The 18,132-nt window shown below is 59.4% G+C and overlaps 1 protein-coding gene across 2 annotated transcripts; it reads right to left on the bottom strand.

Annotated features, from left to right (window-relative positions):
- Nucleotides 1-2,578: 2,578 nt before the first annotated feature.
- RBPMS (RNA binding protein, mRNA processing factor) lies at nucleotides 2,579-17,932 on the bottom strand. 2 transcript variants are annotated; one of them, XM_040585675.1, is made up of 8 exons: nucleotides 17,814-17,932; nucleotides 11,036-11,113; nucleotides 10,462-10,500; nucleotides 10,263-10,325; nucleotides 9,367-9,517; nucleotides 6,451-6,520; nucleotides 4,955-5,060; nucleotides 2,579-4,217 (listed from the first exon to the last, which is right to left on the bottom strand). In XM_040585675.1, the coding sequence occupies exons 1-8, from the start codon at nucleotides 17,874-17,876 to the stop codon at nucleotides 4,212-4,214; spliced, it is 576 nt and encodes a 191-aa protein (XP_040441609.1). In that variant the 5' UTR covers nucleotides 17,877-17,932; the 3' UTR covers nucleotides 2,579-4,211. The 2 variants fall into 2 exon arrangements, with proteins under 2 accessions (XP_040441609.1, XP_040441600.1); XM_040585666.1 differs by lacking the exon at nucleotides 2,579-4,217 and adding an exon at nucleotides 8,372-8,502 and having other exon boundaries at nucleotides 4,954-5,060.
- Between the last annotated feature and the right edge of the window lie 200 nt (nucleotides 17,933-18,132).

Raw genomic sequence — 18,132 nt, 5'->3', positions numbered from 1 at the left:
TATTTCTTAGCTTTGCTTTTTAAGCTCCACCATCGTCTTGGTTTCTAGCCTGAGCATGGCAGTGAGGCAGGTAATGGTGTTTAAATGCTGGCCGAAGCCTGGCTCTCGGGGCAGCCTGCAGTTGCAGGGCACACACACATCTGCAGCACCCGGCTCATCTCCCTGCGTGGAAATGTCTCCCCGGTGCTGGCACTGCTGGGCCCGGGGCTGGCTGCCCTGGCTCTGGGCTGCAGGCATGGCCCCAGGTTTTTAGGTGTGCTGTGCGATCCCCTGTGTGCAGTTATCCCCATCGCTCCCAGGGCGGTGGGATGGCCGATGCCCTAGCTGCGCGCTTTCCCAGGCATGCAGAGCTTTTCCGTGCTGGCAGGGAGCACGGGGCAGGCTTGCCTGGCAGCGATCGGGCAGCGCAGTGAGCCTTGCTGGCTGACGCCTGTCGATTTCCCCAAGCTTCCAGAACTGGGGAGCAAATCCACAGCGAGCGCCGAGCCCTGGCCCCGGCCCCAGCTGTCCTCACAAAGCCACCTCTTTGCTCTTAGCCGCCGGCTTCCCTCCCAGCCTCCTCTAAAGCTGCCTGGCCAGACCCCAGTGCTATCTCATCTTTCCTCTCCCGGCCTTGTTATTCCTTACCCCCTTTCCCAAGGAGGCCTGCAGGAGCGGGTGCTGGGCTCGCTCCTCCTCCCTGCCCCGCTCCAGGCTGCGGGCGCTGCTGGCCAGCCTCGGCGCCGGCTCTGTCTGCCCTTTGCTCTCCCTGTCCCGGCTGGCCCGTCTCCATTCCCGCAGCACGATCCCTAGTCCCTGACGCTGCTGCTGCCCAGCTGCCGTCACTGCTGCCTGCCCCCCACACGTACAGTCCTCCGGGAGATGCGGCTCTCCTTCTCCCATCTTGTTCGCCTTCCTCTGCTGCTCCGCTGTGTCCGTCCAACGTGGGGGGTTTGCGCTGTGTTTCTCTGCAGACCCTGCCAGCTTGTTCCCTGCCTCGACCATTGCTTCCAGCCTGCTGCCCGCCAGCAGCCTCAGGGCAGCAAACATCTGTGCAGGGATGCGTAGGAAGGAGCTGCTTGCATCCTCCACTCCCCGACTTTAGCTTCAGCTTTAGGGGGATGGGGAGAGAAAGACTTGGGAAAGTGGAAACAATGAGAGTGTGAAATTTTCTCATTTTGGTTTTTCCAGTTCTGCCTGTTTGTAAGCCCCCCCCCCTCCCCCCCGGGACTTGTCCCTGGTATCGGATGCCAGTACTGGCCTGGGAGTCCCTGGTCCCATTTTGCAATCTCCCGGTGTCAGCCAGCAGCTTGGGCCTTCCTGTAAGTGCCCCAACGGTCATGGGGAAGGAATGTTCCCCCGGCTGCATAGGGAAAGGTCACCACGGGCAAAGGGGACTCTGGGGCTGGGTGAGCAGCTTGCTGCTCCCACCCCTTGCCGATGAGGGCAGTGCTGATCAGCACGAAGCTGAAAACATTTTGGGTAACGGTGGAAATTTAAAGAAACAAAAAATAGAAAAAACGGTTCAAGAGGTTAAATATTTTCAGCAAGGCCCTGCTTCCTTTTGCAGGGCAGATCTCGGAGCAGATGCTGTGCCCAGGCAAAGTCCAGGAGGATGCGTGCGTGCTTCATCGCTTTCTTAGCTGGAGGATGTTTACGGTTGAATCCGCTCCCCAAAGCATATGCACAGCTCACTAAAGCGGTGCCTGGGACGGTGGCGTCGACCAGCTGGGCTGAGCAGTGCGTTTGCGTTGCGCTCACAGCTCGGAGCTCCCTTCCCTTGCTCCCTTCCCTTCCTCCCGAGGCCTGCCAACAAACCTCTCCCCTGCATGCAACTCGGAAACAAAGCCGTGACTTGCGGTGGCTGCGGGGGGATTAGCATCCAACATTAAGGGCTTAGCTCCCTGGCTCATCCCTGCCAGCCGGGGGTTTCAAGTAACACACCAGCATGCCTTGTTCTTCCGCCTTCGATGGTTTGTAGCCTGTTTTAATAATGTCCTTTACACACCGTTCTCTGGGCTGCGTTTGCTAAGCTGGAGCTTGTTCCTGGTACTTTGTTTTCAGAGCCTGGCCCGTTGGCCAAGGCTCCTGGGGACGCTGGTCACATTTATCAGGGCGGGGGCGGAGTGGAGGAAGGAGGAGGAATTTCTAGGTTGGGCTTACGAACAGTTTTTCAAAATTCTCAGCGTGTTAAAAAAAAAAAAAAAACAACAAACCACGATAATCTGGCCCTTCGTCTCTAGGTTACGTTTGCCTCTGCTGTGGCTGAGCTCATGGAAAATTGCAGCTTAGCTCCTGCGCTCAGTGCCAAGGTTAGTAGGTTTAAAAACTAACTGATAACATCTTTGTAAACTTAGGAGTCATTTCTTTCAAGCCTGCTGATCCTTCCAGCCTGGATTTTGGAGCTTTCCTAGACATCCAAGTGAGCCAAACGGTCCGATGGTATCTGCCCTGGAAATTCAGCGGTCCCTCAGGAGCATTGCCTTCAAATACCCCAAGGGAGGAAGAAGGCTGCTGTTCCCCAAGGCCCCCGAGGGGTGTACGTTGAGATCCTTCTCCCCGTTCCCAACAGACACAGCACACGATGACGCTCTGCGTGTAACTTACAATAATCACTGGTTTTATTTTTAAAAAATTACAATAGAAAAGTACCTTTAAACGTATTTCCAAAAGCGGAGTAGACAATGTGGAAGCTTCTCTCCTCTCCACAAGACAAATTACAGGAAATAGTTTGCTAAAAGAGTTAGTCCGTTGCTTGGAAACGCTGGTATCGTTCCTTATAGAGCCGCTCAGAGGTTTGTCTTGGAATTGATTTCTTCTCACGTCGCCTTTATCAATCCCACTCTTTACAGAAAACCCCAACGGGACAGTTTCCCATCACACCATCTCACCCTCCCGCCCTGCCCCGGCTCCGGCAGCCGAAATCTCAGCCATGTTATTTTGGCCCACCCACAGAATAAAAGGAAGAAGGAAGAAAAAAAGGTTATGGTGTTTCACAAGGCCACGGGCACCCCATGTCTTCAGTGCAGCTGGGAAACCAGCTATGGTGAAGCCCGCGCAGTGGCTGAGCTCGGTGTACCCTACAGCAGGGATGGGGTAGGGGGGGAAAGGCAGTGAAAGAAGTTTTGCGCCTCCTTTTGCAAGAAACTGAAATCTGTTTGAGGTTTTGGTTTGGTTTGCTCTATTCTAATTTTTTTTTTCCAATTCCTCCTGGAGCAAGGAGACTAGCATGTCAGCTGTCTCTTTGCTGGTACGCTATCTCTGTAAAGGTGACAGATACTGCCCCAGGGGTGTTAGCAACCTCCCTTCTTGTCTTCGCACATGGAAATGTGGATATGCTACGCAGCGAGCAGCCGGACCAGCATAACTTTAACGCTAAAACCCCAGTTCCGCCCAGCACTTTGGCGTAACGGTAGGAACGTGTCTAAGCCCCTCGACTCGCTCGGGACTCGCACCCAACCTTGAGTAAGCTGGCGAACCGAGGGTTTGTTTTCTTTATCTCATACAGCAGTTTACGTTGCCCGTAACAACTTCAAGCAGTCATCGCAGGAGGAGGAGGCAAATTGTCACCTTGCTACATGTGCGGGCTGTCTGCCCATCCCTGATCCGAGCCGTTGTACCATGCCGAAGCTTTGCACAGCAAGCTATTAACATAGCCCTAAGGTAAAAAAAATCACCATAAGAAAGTTTCTGATTGTCCTGCCTGGTTGTCATTTGGTACAACTGGGAAGAAAATGGGAATGCTGTAAGTGTCCGCAGACGTCTTGCTGTAACAGCCGGAGCACAATTCCTACAAACCCGAATCGTGTGTCTCAACATCTGCACGCACGTGAACATCATGCCTTCGACATGCAGCTGATGGGGCAGGGGGGGTGGATAGAGACTCTTAATTACACGCATTCAAAAGTCAAGCACAAAAACCTGTGGTCCGACCCAGTGTAAGATTGTCCTATTTAGGAGGTTTGGTACAAAAATACTTGCTCTCGTTTCGCTTTTTTTGTAGTCTGCTTTCCTATGGTTCTGTTTGAAAAGCCTTTTCAAACACTACAGCGATGCCTGTCAAACCATGCTTTCAGAAGTAACACACTCTTTCTTACAAATATACAGTGTAAAAGAGGAAAATATTATTACTAGGTATGCTTTTCGGTTTTCTTCTAGGAGAGCAGATGTGTGATAGAGGCTGTGGGAAAGTCTTGGAGGAATCCAAACGTGTGAGGGGTTGTTTTTCTTTTTCAAGCCTGTAACAACAGAGAGAGGTGTTAAGACAAAAAAAAAAAAAAAAAAAAAAAGAAGCCGCAATCTTGGACTGAGGCAAAGTGGGAAAGGGAATGTGGTTAATCCTTCTTCCTTTGCGGGGAAGCTCCCGTGCCGCAGTGTGGGGGAGAGGCTTGTTTGGGAAACAGGGCGAGGAAGGGAGCGCAGTACATGCAGTGACAGCAGTGCATGCAGTGACGGAGCTCCATGGACAGTTGTTTAACCAGGAAAGGGCAAGGTGGGAAATGCCTGCGGGGAGAGCCGGGACTTCCCAGGCAGGGGGGAAGGACCACACTGGTCCCAGTTCGCTCCTCCCGATGGCTGTAGCCCCTGGGCTGTTAACTGAGGCACCAGCTTGGAAGCCGAGAGTTAAGTTTGGGTTGAATTTTGCACTTAAGAGGAATTCAGTCTCTTGATCCAAGGCAGGAAGCAGGACAGCAGCAAGATGAGATTACCGGGGGTAATTCAAAGCCGAGAGGCATTCCTCGGCTGCCGAAACTCTCGCCCCAGATATAACGATAAACACGGGAACGGCAGAGCCATGGTTCCATGCTGGAGGTGCTGTGCCGTAACGGGAGCAGCGATGCCACCCGTCAGGGATCAATCCCAGGGACGCGTCTGCCTCACTGCCCATTTCTTCAGGGACATCATGTTGGCTTGGTTGCCCCTCTACCCCCTCCCCAAAGCAGCAAACCCCCCCGGGGCCATGCTGCAGCCTTACCAGCACACTGTGGTTTTGTGGAGAGCATGCCAACCCAGTAGCCGCCTTGGAAGACTCCATTAATACCCACAAGACTGACTGTAGGCCACCATCACACACCTGAGACCTGCGAAAGGACACAGCCAAGGATTAGGGACACTGGCAGGCGCAGCCGGCGTGCACTGCAGGGAGAGGTTATTTTTGCAGTGGCCGGGATCGGTGCTTCCTAAGGGGACAGCTGGCAGCTTAACCCTGCCCTGATGGGCTCCACGCAGCAAGGACAGGGAGGATGAGGCAGGAGAGCCGGGTTGGCAGCAGAACACCTTGCTGGGCTGTGCCATAGCCCGCCCTGGCCAGAGGAGCCTGGTGGGGAGCCAGGAGGTCCCCAGCCTTCCACCCTTGCTGCCCATTGCGGCTGCTGGGATTGCTGTGGGGAGGTGGACCTGATCCAAGGGATTCACTCATCTCCCCTTCCCAAATACGGCTCTGCTTCAATTTTAGCTGGAAACATTGGCAGGTTCCGTATTTTGGAAGAACCACTGGTTCCCAAAGCATCACCACTCCCTATTTTTATCTGCTGGGCCTAAAATAGCCAGTAAATGCTTTGTAGATCCAAGTCCCGGGTCTGAACCCAAGAAGCCAGTCCTCCTGCCCTCGCCGGCTGAGCAAGCCTCATGGCCGCGGCGCAGCCTGTGGGTGCCAGGCGGACAGGCACAGCGGTGGCACGGGAGGATGGGCAGCCGATGCCGGAGCCTTCCCACCTCCTTGGATCTGCTGGGATTTCTCCACAGGCTGGTGTGGATGTGGTGCAGGAGACTTCCCGGCGGACAGCAGCAGTGGCGGGGGATGGCGGCTGGGCTGGGCTGGTCGGGGCAGGCTGGGATCACGGGAAAGCAATGCTCAGCATCAGCATAGCCTCCTTCCCCTTTTCCATTTGAATCCCTTTTGTTTATCCACACAAGGCCGAGTTATTTGGAGAGCGTATCTTGCAAGGCTTTTTTCATCTGAAGAGGTCCGAGGTGTAACCAGCCCAGCCCCCTCGCTCTGGCTGGGCAGACAGGCACTCGGTAACGCCAGGCTTCTTGTGGCAGCCCTGGGCTGCCAGGAGGGTTCTCGTTAAGGTTTAACGAGCTGTTTGCGTCACAGTGAGGCTGCCTTCAGCCAGGCGGCCCTGCCGCCACCTTCATTTGTAGGACCCATGCCATTGCCACGGCCCCCGGGGCATGCAGCCTCTGCTGCTGCAGCAGCATGGGCCGTGAGGCACGGGATATCTGGGAAAGCAATGGTGGGTGGGTGATGGGGTGGATGACGGTGGAGATGTCCCTTTCCTGGGGGCAGGGAGGGCGGCCAGACCTGCAGTACCTGCCAGAAAGTGGCCTCGCCAGCGCAAGGGTATGGTCTGGCCACCCGCCCTGGGCTGCTGGAGAGTGGCAGCAGGGGACAGCTCAGGGTAAGGGTGGAGGTGGCCACCAGCCCACCACACCAGAGAAGGGTGGGCACAGAGAGGTAGCGCTTACCCGGCATTCAGCAGAACTGACGGGACTTCCAGCCCTGAGAACCAGCCTCGGAGGGAGGGAGCCAGCGCATCTGCAAAGACAAGAGGGGCGCAGGGTGAGAGAGGTAGTGGCTGCCCATCCTGGCAAGAGCTGGCTGCCTCCGGGACTCCCCTTTCCTGGCCTTCCCCAGGCACAGGGTGGATGGAGGTCCAAACACAAGCAGCACAGCCATCCCGGCTCCGGGTCGGACAGAACACCAGCTGGGGCTGAGCATGGCCCCTGGCGTCGCTGCTTGCCGCAGGACCGAGCCGGGCTGGCAGCACCGCGGTTGCACCAAGCAGGAGTGGGCCCACCTCTGCTTAGCATCTGCAAAGTCCACAAGAGACGGGGGCAGAAAATGTCAGGACACCAAAACCCAATGGCTCTCGATGACGGCCCATGTGCACTCGGTGCTTTGCAGGATAATGCCACATTGGCCCCACCATCCTGAGGTTCCCCGTCCCACTGCTCCATGCAGGACCCAGCTGGGGAGGCCACCCTGCAGCGAGGAGCTCCGGGTTGGATGGTGGCTGCCCTCTCCAACGCTCCCCACCGAAATCCTGCCACCGGCCGCTGCAGGAGGCACGGGGACAGCCTGCAGCCCCTAGCAAAGCAGTGCTGCCTGCTTCCCCACAGCACCCAGGGGCGACAGGGAAGGTGCCACCACCATCCTCCCCACTGTGCTGGCTTTGTAACCACACAGATAACGTTTCTTGGAACAGTGCCCAACATCACGTCTCAGCCTGGGTTTTCCCAGGGGGCTCTCAGGGCCTCCATACACCTCCGTTTCCTCTGCCAGCCATCCCCCTGGCCTCCCGAGCAGCGCAGGTGCTGCCTGTTAGCCATTATTGACAAGGCAAGTATGTAGCTGCAATAATATTTACCGCTGCTCTTCCTATAAACAGCAGGGCCGGAAAAGTCGGAGTTTCATCCAAAGGCTGTGGCTGGTTTGTATGCTGAGTGCTTTTCCTCACCCTCCTGCTCAAACCAGCCCCCATCTGCCTCCGGCTCCCAGCGATGGTGGCTCCGGATAACCCGGCTCAGTTCCAGCGGGCCAGGGCCAAAGCCTTTCGGATGTCGCTTATCCAGAAAATCTGTTTCCGTGCACTTGTTTCCTCCTGCTCACCGCCAAGCCAGAGCCGGCAGTGAGGAGCGAAAGCCGGGATGATGTTGGTGTGGTGATGGCAGCTGATGAGGAGCTGCCCGTGTCCCCCCGAAGGCGGGGGCCTCTTCCCGGCATCCCCGCGATGCCGCTCTAGGAAACATCCCAAAGGCTGGTGCCGCAAAGAAATCCTCCGCCACCCCCATTTCCACTTCTTCTCTTCTTTTCCCCGCTCCTCTCCCGAGGCGGGTGGTTAATTTTTAACGGCCGCGTGCTGCCATCGGAGCCACCGGTGGTGGCAGCCAGCAGAAGAGCACTTGTGAGAAGAGCAGCACCTCGTCAATAATAGATGGGTCCTCCATTTGTGCTTCGCTCACCCTCTCCTCCCCATCAGAGTCGCTTTGCTTCATACCCCGCATCACACAAAGCCACATCCCAGCGATGCCTGAGGGGTGACCGGGGGCTCGGGAGCCCCCAGCTTGCACTGTGCCAGCAGCTGGGTGGCTCTTCGGTGCCGGGAGTGACGGGGCCGGTCCAGCCCCAGCGAGCATCCCTCCCTCCCCGCCTGCCCCTGGTGCGGGCAAGAGCGAAGGTAGGAAGGCAGAGAGAGGCGTTGGGGAGAGGCAGGCGGTGCTGCCCGCGCGCTCAGCTTGGTTTGGGTGCCATCCCTAAATTTCAGGGAGGGGGGCAGCGAGTGCCTGTTAGCCGGGCAGAGGTTAGTGGTGCGGCGAGCACCGAGGGGATGGGGGGGGGGTCTGGGGTGGGGGGTGAGCGCAGTGGTGGTGGATGGATCTGAATTACCTGGGCGTGCAGCGAAGCGGGATAGGTGAAAGCAGGAGGAGGTAGAGCAGGTGCTAACTCCGCTGGGTACAGAGGGTATGGCCCCCACACTTCAGGGCTACTGGGGTAAAGTGCAGGCACTGTGAGCTCATCTGCAAGAAAAGAAGAAGGAGAGTTAACGGTGACCACCGCGTCGCGGCCCTCACCGCCCCACGTGCTGCATGATGGCACCGACGGTCATTCCTTCTCCCCCCAGAGCAGGCACGAGCAGGAGCAGAGCTTCCCCCAGAGAAGTGCCAGCATGCCAGTCGGTGTGCCGACCCACAGAGCCAACACTGAGCTCCCGCTCCCGCTGGGAAAACGCAGGGCTCAGCTGGTGGCGAGCAATGCCGTGGGGCTGGGCACATCATCACTGTGAGGTTTCATTGCCCAGGGGATGCGGTGTCATGGGCACGAAGGAGAGCGTGCAGCTCGTGCCCGCACGCAGCAACGAGGCAAGGAACCGGCGTCCACGTAAGAGCTCTTCCAGCAGCAGAAATGGGTATGGCGTGCTCACGGCAGGACATCGCTGAGGTCTCCACCGAGACTCCAAGCCATCACTCAGAAACTTGCCAGCACGGTCACGCAGTGCTGCAGGCTCGTCCCACTCCCACATGCCGTGCCAAGGCAGCCACTGCCACCGGCTCCTCTCCAGCGCTGGCAGCCACCTCTGGGCACCCATGGCCACCGGGCCGGCGTGTGCTGCCGGCACTGCCGCTTCCCGCTGGGCATGGCGTTCCCCACCAGCACCCATCCCAGCTCCTTCCAGCATCCCGCACCAGGAGCCCCGCATCCCCACATCCACCCATGATCTCCGCGCAACATGAAATTGCCTGAATAAGGCGTTTTGCCGAGGCAAATGAGGACGAGGGCAACCCCTGGCACCTGCCACCCCAAAAGCCTGCTGGCATTGCAGCGGTGGCGGGGGGGGGGGCACATGGCGAGGCTCCCTGGGGAGGGCCAGGGCCAGTACTCACAGGGCTCCCGGGCGATGAACTGAGGTACGGCGGTGGGGAGAGGTGTGCTGGGGTTGGGGGTGCCCACCAGCTTGCTCTTGGCCATCTTGGTGTTCGCCTTGGCGAACTCCAGCCGCAGCGTCTGGGGGATCTCGGGGTCGAAGCGGATGCCCTGCGGGAGGGAAGGAGGCACGGCGGCTAGGTGAGCACCACCAAGTGCCAGCCCCGCAGCAAAAATAACTCCTCGTTATTTTTTTTTTTTTTTTTTTTTTCAACTTCCAGCCTTGAAATGAGCTAATTTGCCGGCCCCGAGGCGGCTCGCATTCCTCCGGCATCTTTAGCATCGGCACCATATTTGGCAGTCGGCATCCCGCAGCCCAGCTCTTATCCAGAGGGATTAGCAGAGCCAAAAAAAAAAGTTTTACATTGAAAATGAAGACAAGGGGAAAAAAAAACCAAAAAAAACCACCAAACCAAAACCCGGCAAGGAATCAGAGAACCAGCTCCGTGCGGTTCTCCCCGTGACTGTTTTCATGAGGTTCTCTCCACAGAAGGAGCTGCTAAAGGAAAGCGAAATTTGCTTTTGCTTTTGCAGCTTTAGGAGGGATTTTTCCCGCTGAAGAAACAGGAGAGGCTGGGAAAGGCACCTCTCACTGACTCATATCTAAGGCTCTAATCCTTAAGCTTCCAGCCTTCCTGCAGGGCCCTGGGAAAGGCGAGGGGGATGCAGCCCCCCTGGGGGAGGATGCAGATGAGAACAGCCGATGGGGATCGGCTGGAGGGATGGGGATGCTGTGGGGCCATCTGGGGTGGGAGATGTACATCCCTGGGACGGAGGAATTCGGAGAATATCTGGGGACAACAGGAAAATGAGGGGGGAAAAATCCCCCAAAAATGGAGCGGCCAGGTGCACTCACGTTCAGCGCGTTCTTCGCCGCCTCTGCCTCGGAGCGGCTATCAAAGCTGACGAAGCCCACGGGCTGCAGAGGAAGGAGGGGGGGCACCATCAGTCAGGGTGGCAGGGCACTGGGGGGACCCTTACCCGGGTGACCGGCAGCACCAGAGGAGGGTGGAAGCGTGACGGGGGATGCTCGCCCTGGTCTGAGCGGCGCCTACCTGCTTGGAGGTGAGTTTGATGAGAGACCCTTCGTACCCCTGCGAGGAAAGAATAAAAAAGGGTGTTTGTGGAGATGCCCGTGATTCAGCTGCTCCTTGGAGAGGGAAACCTCCTGCACCCACCACCCGGCAGCCCCACAGCTGGGGGCCATGGGGGGAGCTCACTAAGGCTCAGCACCAGCATGGGGACTCGCTGCTGCTGGATTTGTGTCGGGATGCTGGATGCCTGATAATATCATCCTTTGTGTTTCAAAAGAGCCTGTGCCTGAGCTGCAGGTCTGGCAGGGTGAAGAGACTGGAGAGGTTTGCAGCCAGCACTCTTCTGCTGCTAAAATGGGCTGCAAATCAACATGCAATTAAAACCCTGGTGCAATCAAAGTGCCCGATGCCATCTTCCTATGGTTTACTGGGGGCAAAAAGGTGCAGAACTGTTTCTGTGAATAAAGTGACCGAATTAGACTTTCTGGGGGAAAGCAGCGGGCTCCCAGATCCCCCAGGGCTGGTGGGGCCACAGGGATGGGGCACGGAGCCAGCCCTGCACTTCCACCCCCCTCTCCCCTCCCTAATCTAGTACCTTAAAGGGCCTGAAGAGCAGGTAAAGTTCCCGGGGCTTGATATCCAGAGGCAACCCGCTGACAAAGAGCGTCCTCACCTAGAAAAGAAGAAAGGAGGTTCCTGGGGACCCTCCCTCACCCTTAGCTTGGGGATCCCCCACATCTCCCACAGCCTTAGGTGGTGGCACACCACAGGGATGATGGCAGCCTGAGGGGAACCTCGAGCCTTCAGCCACGCTTGGGGGATGTGGCATTTTTGGGAGAGGCATCCCCATCCCTTGGGTGACCATGGAGGAAACTGCTAAGATGCCACGGAAAGGTAATCGAGACCCGTCCTCACTACAGCAACTGCCCTCTGGGTCAAAAAGGCTGTCAGCATCCCGGCACCTTCCACCCTGGTCTGGCAAACAGGCTCTCTCCTGGCATCCCCAGCAGAGCCTTACTCTGCAGACAATGCCTATTGTCTCTGCTTAATTGCAGCAGCTCATTAAGGACTGGGAGAAGCAAATCCCAACTCTTCCTCCTGGAGGAATGGCTCTGTTTTGGAGGGGGCTGGTTTTAAGCAGCTTGTCACCGGTTTATAAAATCACCTTTTAAGGAGTTTTAACTCCTTTTGGGTGGATCTAAATGTTTGCCGTGGTGCAGCATCCTCAAAGCCAGGGCAGCTGGCAGCAACCCTGCTGCCACCAACCCCGAGGGGGGATGCGGGGTTCCCTGGGGACAGGCAAACCCCGCCGGGGCAAGACCCGTGCTGGGATGGTTTTGCTTTACAACCAGCTTCTAACTTGTGGAGTGGTGTGGGGCAGGAGACCAACAGCTGGATCTGCTGCCGGTCCCCCTCTCCTCATCCCCAAAATCTCATCCAGACACCTTGGTGACCAATGGCTGGAGACCCACGAGAGCTTGGGGGTGCCAACAGCCCCAACCAGCCCCACCTGGACCCCCCACCCACCCACGCAGACTGTCCATGGTCCAGGGGCTGTATTTAGGCTCAGACCCCCCTGGGGAGGGAGCGGTTGGCTTGGCCTCAGCCCTGCCGTGTCCTTGTGGGTAGGTCTGACACTGGGTGCCATCACCCACCACCTCTGCTCTTGCTGGGGCACCCAGGGATGGTGCCTGTGTCGGTGGGGTCCCTGCCTGGCTCTCCCTCTCAGCTTCAGGCCTGCAAGCCAGCCCCACTCCTGCTGCTGCCATAGCATCTTTCCGGGAGGCCATCTGGAGGATTTGATGGCTGTAGCTTATTTTTTCAGGCACCCACATGGCTTGTGAGAGCTGGTCTGGAGGGGCTAGACCAAGGTCACCCACCCCAGGTACCAAGCTGCCAGATTGGGGCTGAAGGAGGGGAAAACATTGATTTTTTTTTTTTTTTTTTTTTGGGGGGGGGGGGGCGCTGGCACACCCTACTCACTGGGACAGACATATGAAACAACCAGAGACAGCCAGCCCAGGCCTATTCTTCTACTGACATTTCTTCTTTCTCTTGCAGATAAGCTATCTACCCCATCTCACAGCCTAGGAGCAGCAAACATTCCCGCTTTGTGTAACAAAACCTCTGGCTGACCTATATCTATTAAATAACAAAAGGTATTCCAGGCTGTTTGCATATAGCCCTTGTGTCAACAGCCCGGTGAGGTGATAACCATCGCTGCTGGTACCCATCGCTGGGTGCACGCTGGGTGCAAGGGGGCTGCCAGAAAACAAGCCACCTGTGAAAGTATGGCCATCTGACGCTTGACTCCACTTGGAAAGCAAGCCCAGCTCCGGCCAAGAAAGGATGCTCATGGCCTTGCCCAGAGGGATGCTGAGAGCTCCAGCAGCGCAGGCATGTCCTCAGCCTTTCCTGAGCCAGGGCTGCAGTCAGGTACAACCCTGTAGCCTGTCCCCTCTACTGGGACCAGCCATGGGGGGCTGGAAGGCCCCCCCAAGGGCACCTTGGGGGACCCCTGCCTGCTTTCTGCCTAACTTCTGAGATCAGAGGGCGATGGAGCATCCCAAGGCATTCAGTGCTACACCGATGGAGACACTGCCCGAATTTCTCCTGGCAGGGGTTGGGGAGGGATTCACCTGGAGGAGCAACCCTCGTGTCCATGAAATTCAATGTAAAGAAGGCAAATTCACTCTTTCCTAGGGGAAAAAATTATTCCCCTTCAGACAGGTCTGCCTGAGGGTGGCTGCTGCTATCCAGGGAACCAGCTTGGAATCCATCCTCCCAGCTGGGTTTGCCTCCTGAGGAGGCTGAGCATCCCTGCCTGTCCCCCCTTGCCTGCAGCATCCCTCGCGCAGGGACGGCAGGCTGGCTTCTCGCCTCTCCTCTCCCTAGGGAGCTGCATGAAACACCAGAGGTGTCGAGACAGCTCCAGGGGAGAACCCGCCGCCAATTTGCCGCGTCCCTGAAATCCAAACCCCTAAGAGCCCATCTTGCCAGATCATTTAGCCCCATAGCCGTGCAGCGGAGAGATGAGAGAGATAAAAAACTGAAAAATCCTCCGAAATTCGGCCTCGCAAAGGAAGGGCTCCTCTTCAGTAATGACTTGTTTTCTTTGAAAGTTCAAACGCGGGTCGGCCAAGTTTTAAACCGTAAAATTATACAGCGGTGAGGGGGTGAGGGAGAAGGGCTCCAAAGGATGCCCCAGCTGCTTTCCAGTCCCGAAAGGATGTTTGAGAGCTGGGAGAAGGGAGGAGATACAAGGTCCTAGGTGCTTCCCATCTGCACCCCACAAAAATCTACGGAGGGGCTGGTGCACCCAGCCGAAGGGATGTTTGAGTAGGTCCTACGTAAACAGCATCCTTCGGCTGGGCTGGGTAACTGGGCTGGGTAACAAGCAGGTGGGAGGATCTGGGCTGTGTTAAAATGAGGTGGGACTGGCAGAGAAAGGGAGCGTCCTCAGGGACAATTCCCAGCAGGCTGGACGGATATCCTTTTGCCAAGGGGAAGATTTTAGGCGGAAATATTACTCCTGCCCTTAAATGGAAGAGGAGCTTCAGCCCGCAGGGAGCTGCTCCAGGCTTTCCTGTGCCGAGATCCCAGGGATTCAGCCCCCATCCTCTACCAGAAACACTCCCAGCACAAAATCCTGCCCTTGAGGGTGGAAAAAAAGGCCTTAACAGAGAACTGGCCGGTCAGCAGGCAGGTGTATGCTCTTCCACAGGGAAAAATGACGGCTTCTGGGAGGCGGATCGGGCAAGACGCGTGCTCCCGAGCAGCCTGGGGGACATGGGTCAGACCTCCAGGTCCCCAGCAGGGCTCAGCGAAGGGAGCTGGAGCAGGGTGGTGGGAGTCCCGCAGCCCAAACACCCCCGCTTCAGGACACCCCGAGCTGTTTCATTTCCATTCTGCTCCACAGACATCTTTTAGTTTCTTCTTGGTGGAGCATTTCTGCATCTCTCCTTTCTTGGTACAATCTGGGGTGAACCAAAGGTTTCTTCCAGGTCAGCAGTGCCGATGTTTGCTCCTGGAAGCTGCTGGCCATGGGTGCAGGACCTCGCAGTGACCACAGCCTTGACTCCCTTCAGCGGGGATGGCAGCCACGGGACTGCACAAGGAACACACCAAGTCCTCTTTCCACAGTCCTCCTCTGCTCCTGCTGCTGCACCCCAGATTTGCCAGGGCCGCTGGATCCCACCTCTGCCACCTCGCTCCTGGTTTTTCCCCTCCTGGTGTTTATCATCCCTGCAGAAAGTCTTCTCCTAGCTTCTCCTACTCTCCTCTCCCTAGGAAGCTATCCATCCCACTTCTGGCCCGTCCCTCTCCCCTCTGCTCCCCCATGTCCCACCATCACCTTCTGCTGTCCCCAAAATGCTGTGTCCTGTCTGGGACCAGTTCAAGGGATGCTGCGGAGTCTGGGGGGTTTGCCAGGACAGTCTGGGCTGGGGACACAGAAGGACACGCAGGGACCCAGGCCAAGAGGTGGCTGGGGTCTCCAGACCATGGCCCAAGGATGGTCCCAGCATGAAGAGGTCCATGACGGAGCACTGGCAGCCCTCCTCCTCCTCTTCCTCACGTGAAGCCACAAGCCAGGTTTGCGTCCTGAAGGTGAGCCGGGGAGGCATTTGGCTGCCTTGGACCCCCATCAGATGGCGGCACTCCGAGGGATGCCGGGTGCCCCGAGGGATGCCGGGTGCCGGTCACACTCCCCTGCCCCTGCCCAAACCAGCCCCCCTGGTAAACGTTAACAGGCCCGGGGGGCGGCAGGGAGAGGCAGAAGGCGGATGGGTGATTCATTCACGAGGCATTTCATGTCTCCTTCGAGCCCAGCTCCCTGGCGGCCACCTTTCCATGGGGGCTCGCTTTAATTCTCCACCAGCCGATTAGCCGCTTGGCTGCCCGCCGGCGGGGAGGCACCACCGGGCACTGGACCCCGGTGGCAGCAGGAGGGGGATGGCACGGGGCCGCCGTCCAGCCGTACAACAGGGAAGCAGAGGTTTTGCTCCCCCCGTCCTGACTCCCCCAAGCAAAGCAGGGTGCTGCCTCTGCCTCCCACCCCCTCCACCCCCCCCCCCCCTCACCTCCACCACCACCCCCCCACCCCCCACCCCCCGGCGGGGTGCATTCCGGCCCCGCCGGGATTACTCCTTGAGTAAATACTCCCTCTGCTAATGGAGCGTCCTCCTCGGCTGGGTTTAGATTCCTGGGCTGTGTGTACGCATGCCGTCAGCCCGCAAAACTCCCCGACATAAACAAGGCCGAGGCCGAGGGACGCTGGCTCTAGTGGCCCTGGGATGCGGGAGGAGTGGGCTCAGCCTCCAGCCTCGCCACTCGCAGCCGTTTCTCCAGAGCGGTAGCCAAATGGCCAGCAGAGGATGGGAGGAGAGGAGCAGCCCTCCGGGAAGAGTGATTCTGGAGCTGCCGGGGCTGGAACGAGGAAGCAGTGGAGGAAAAGCCAGCGAGAAGCCAAGAGAGCAGATAGGGGATTGCAACAGAGGAGTGGCGGGCACGGGCGGGGGTCACGCGTGGCCGTGTCCCACCCATGGCTTTGGTCCCAAACCCTCCGAACCCCACACTCAAAGGAGGGAAGGACGCAGGAGCACGGCGTGGTGCGACACAGGGGCAAACCTCATCCCCTCACCGGGCACCTTCCCCCCAGAAACCAGCACTAGGGTCCCCTCCCCGCTCCCCCAGGGTGAAGGATCTGGCATGGGATGGGGATGAGGGCCACGAGCCGGGCTCTCCAGAGCCACTCCGCTACCAAATAAGGCCTCCATCGAGCCTTTTACATGCCATTCTCGCCTGGCCAAAGTGACGTGACCTCCTTTCCAAATTGTTCTGCCCCCACACACACCCCCCACGCTCCTCTGTGGGGACCCCCCGAGCCCACAGCAACCCTGTCCCGGGGGGGGAGGTCCCTCACGGGGGGGCAGGCAAGAGGGATGGGGAAGCCACCTCGGGAGCAGGCAGCGGGACTCCTGCCAGCTGGGGGGGCTTCTTCCACCTGACTGACACCCGTCCCAAGATGGGCGCTGCTTCTCCCTCTTTTTTGGGGGGCACGAAGCTGGAAGGCAAGCCCTGGGGAGGAGTAGGGCGCAGCAACCGGGCAGCCCCTTTCCCCTGTGCTTAAGCAAATACTCGACAGCACCGGCTCTTCCAGCCACGGCTGGGAAAAACTCGTGCAGGGAGAATACCTGCCTGGCACTGGAGGAGCACGAGCGGCCATTGCCCTCCTCACACGTCCCCAGCATGGCAGGGGACCCTGGCACCTCGCAGCCGTCCCCTCTGGCCACTCATCATCCCCAGCAGCCCCCCCCCGGGCAGAGCGGCATTGCAAGGTCAGGGGATCCCCAAGGGCCAGGGGGTGATGGCCGGCCCCCGGCCCCCCGGATCCAGCCGGGAGCAGGGCGAGGGCTGCCCATGGCCAGCGCAGCGCATGCCGTGCCACCGGGAAAGGCAACAGGCCCTCCATGGCCATCTCCCACCGCCGGGTCCCCCCGAGCCGCAGCGCCTGCAAGCACCCGGGCAGCATGGTTTGCCCCACACCCGGCGAGGTGCCAGCAGGAAAATTCCCTATTATTGGGGCGCTTTGGGAAACTTTGGGAAGTTTCGTGTCAGAACCACCTCTGGAATATAAAACCAAAGGCAGGCGAGCGGAGCTGTGGTGCGCCCCGGCATTGTCCGTCAGCCGGAGACCCCAGGACAACCCGGCCGGAGCAGGCAGTGAGGGGAGGGCGCGGAGGATCCTGCCCCGGCCGCTCTCACCCTCCCAAAGTCCAAATTCCCATCTCAAGGTCACGGGCAAAACCAGGAACTTGGCGGTCGCAAGGGAGAAAGCCCGCTCTCGGCCCCGCGGGGGGCGGGGGGCTGGTCTCCCGTGGGGGGGAGACTGTTGGGGACACCCTTGGGGTGAGCCCCACGAGGGGTGCCTGGCACCCCTCAAGGCACCGGCCCCGCGGGCTGGGGGGTCAGCCTGGTTTGGGGCCCTCCCACCCCGGGAGCTGCGCGTCTCGAGTGGGGCTGCCCCACACCCGGGGGGCTGCCCCACACCCGGGGGGCTGCCCCGGGGGGTTGCCCCGGGGAGTCGGGGCGCGCCTGCGGGGAGCCCTGGGGAGATGCCGGCAGGAATCGGGGGTGTCCCGGGGATGGGGGGATGCGCTGCCCACCGGTGCCCCCCCCGCCAGACCCCGGTACGTGGGGCCGGGGAAGCCGGCGGGCCCCCTCCAGCACGGAGCCGCCCCCGGCGTGGGGCGCGCGGATGGCGGGTGGGGAGGGGGATGCCGGACCAACACCCCCCCCAAAACCCCGACCCCCCCAAACCCGGACACACCGCCCCCCCCGCCCCCCGCGGCAAGGCACCCCCGGCCCGGTACCTCCTCCTCGGGCAGGCCAGTGTCGGCGGGGCCGCCCTCCCGGTCGGCGGGGAGGCTGCTCATGGTGCGAGCGGCCAAGCTGCTGGTCCCGCCGGCGGCAGCCGCGTCCGGGGCGGGCGGGGCGGGGGCTGGGGCTGGGGCTGGGGCTGGGGCTGGGGCTGGGGCTGGGGCTGGGGCTGGGGCTGGGGCTGGGGCTGGGGCTGGGGCTGGGGCCGGCCGGCGGCGGGCAGCGGCGGGGCCGGGGCGGGGCGCGGGGCCGGGGCGGGCCGGGGGCCGGGCGGGGGAGCGGGGGGGGGAGGGGGGGGCAGGGCTGGGGCCG

The sequence above is a fragment of the Falco naumanni genome, chromosome 1 (assembly GCF_017639655.2).
Source record: "Falco naumanni isolate bFalNau1 chromosome 1, bFalNau1.pat, whole genome shotgun sequence".
In the NCBI taxonomy this organism is placed as follows: Eukaryota; Metazoa; Chordata; class Aves; order Falconiformes; family Falconidae; genus Falco; species Falco naumanni.
The sequence above is the reverse complement of the archived record's forward strand: the minus strand, read 5'-3'. Positions and strand labels throughout refer to the sequence as shown.

Bases quoted from the DNA above. Each gene is read 5' to 3' on its own strand.
- RBPMS (XM_040585666.1), bottom strand. From the start codon at position 17,876: ATGAGCAGCCTCCCCGCCGACCGGGAGGGCGGCCCCGCCGACACTGGC. The intron at 11,114-17,813 runs GTACCGGGCCGG...CTTCTTTTCTAG, and splicing joins CTGGCCTGCCCGAGGAGGAG to GTGAGGACGCTCTTTGTCAG. The intron at 10,501-11,035 runs GTACTAGATTAG...CTTTCCTCGCAG, and splicing joins TGCTCTTCAGGCCCTTTAAG to GGGTACGAAGGGTCTCTCAT.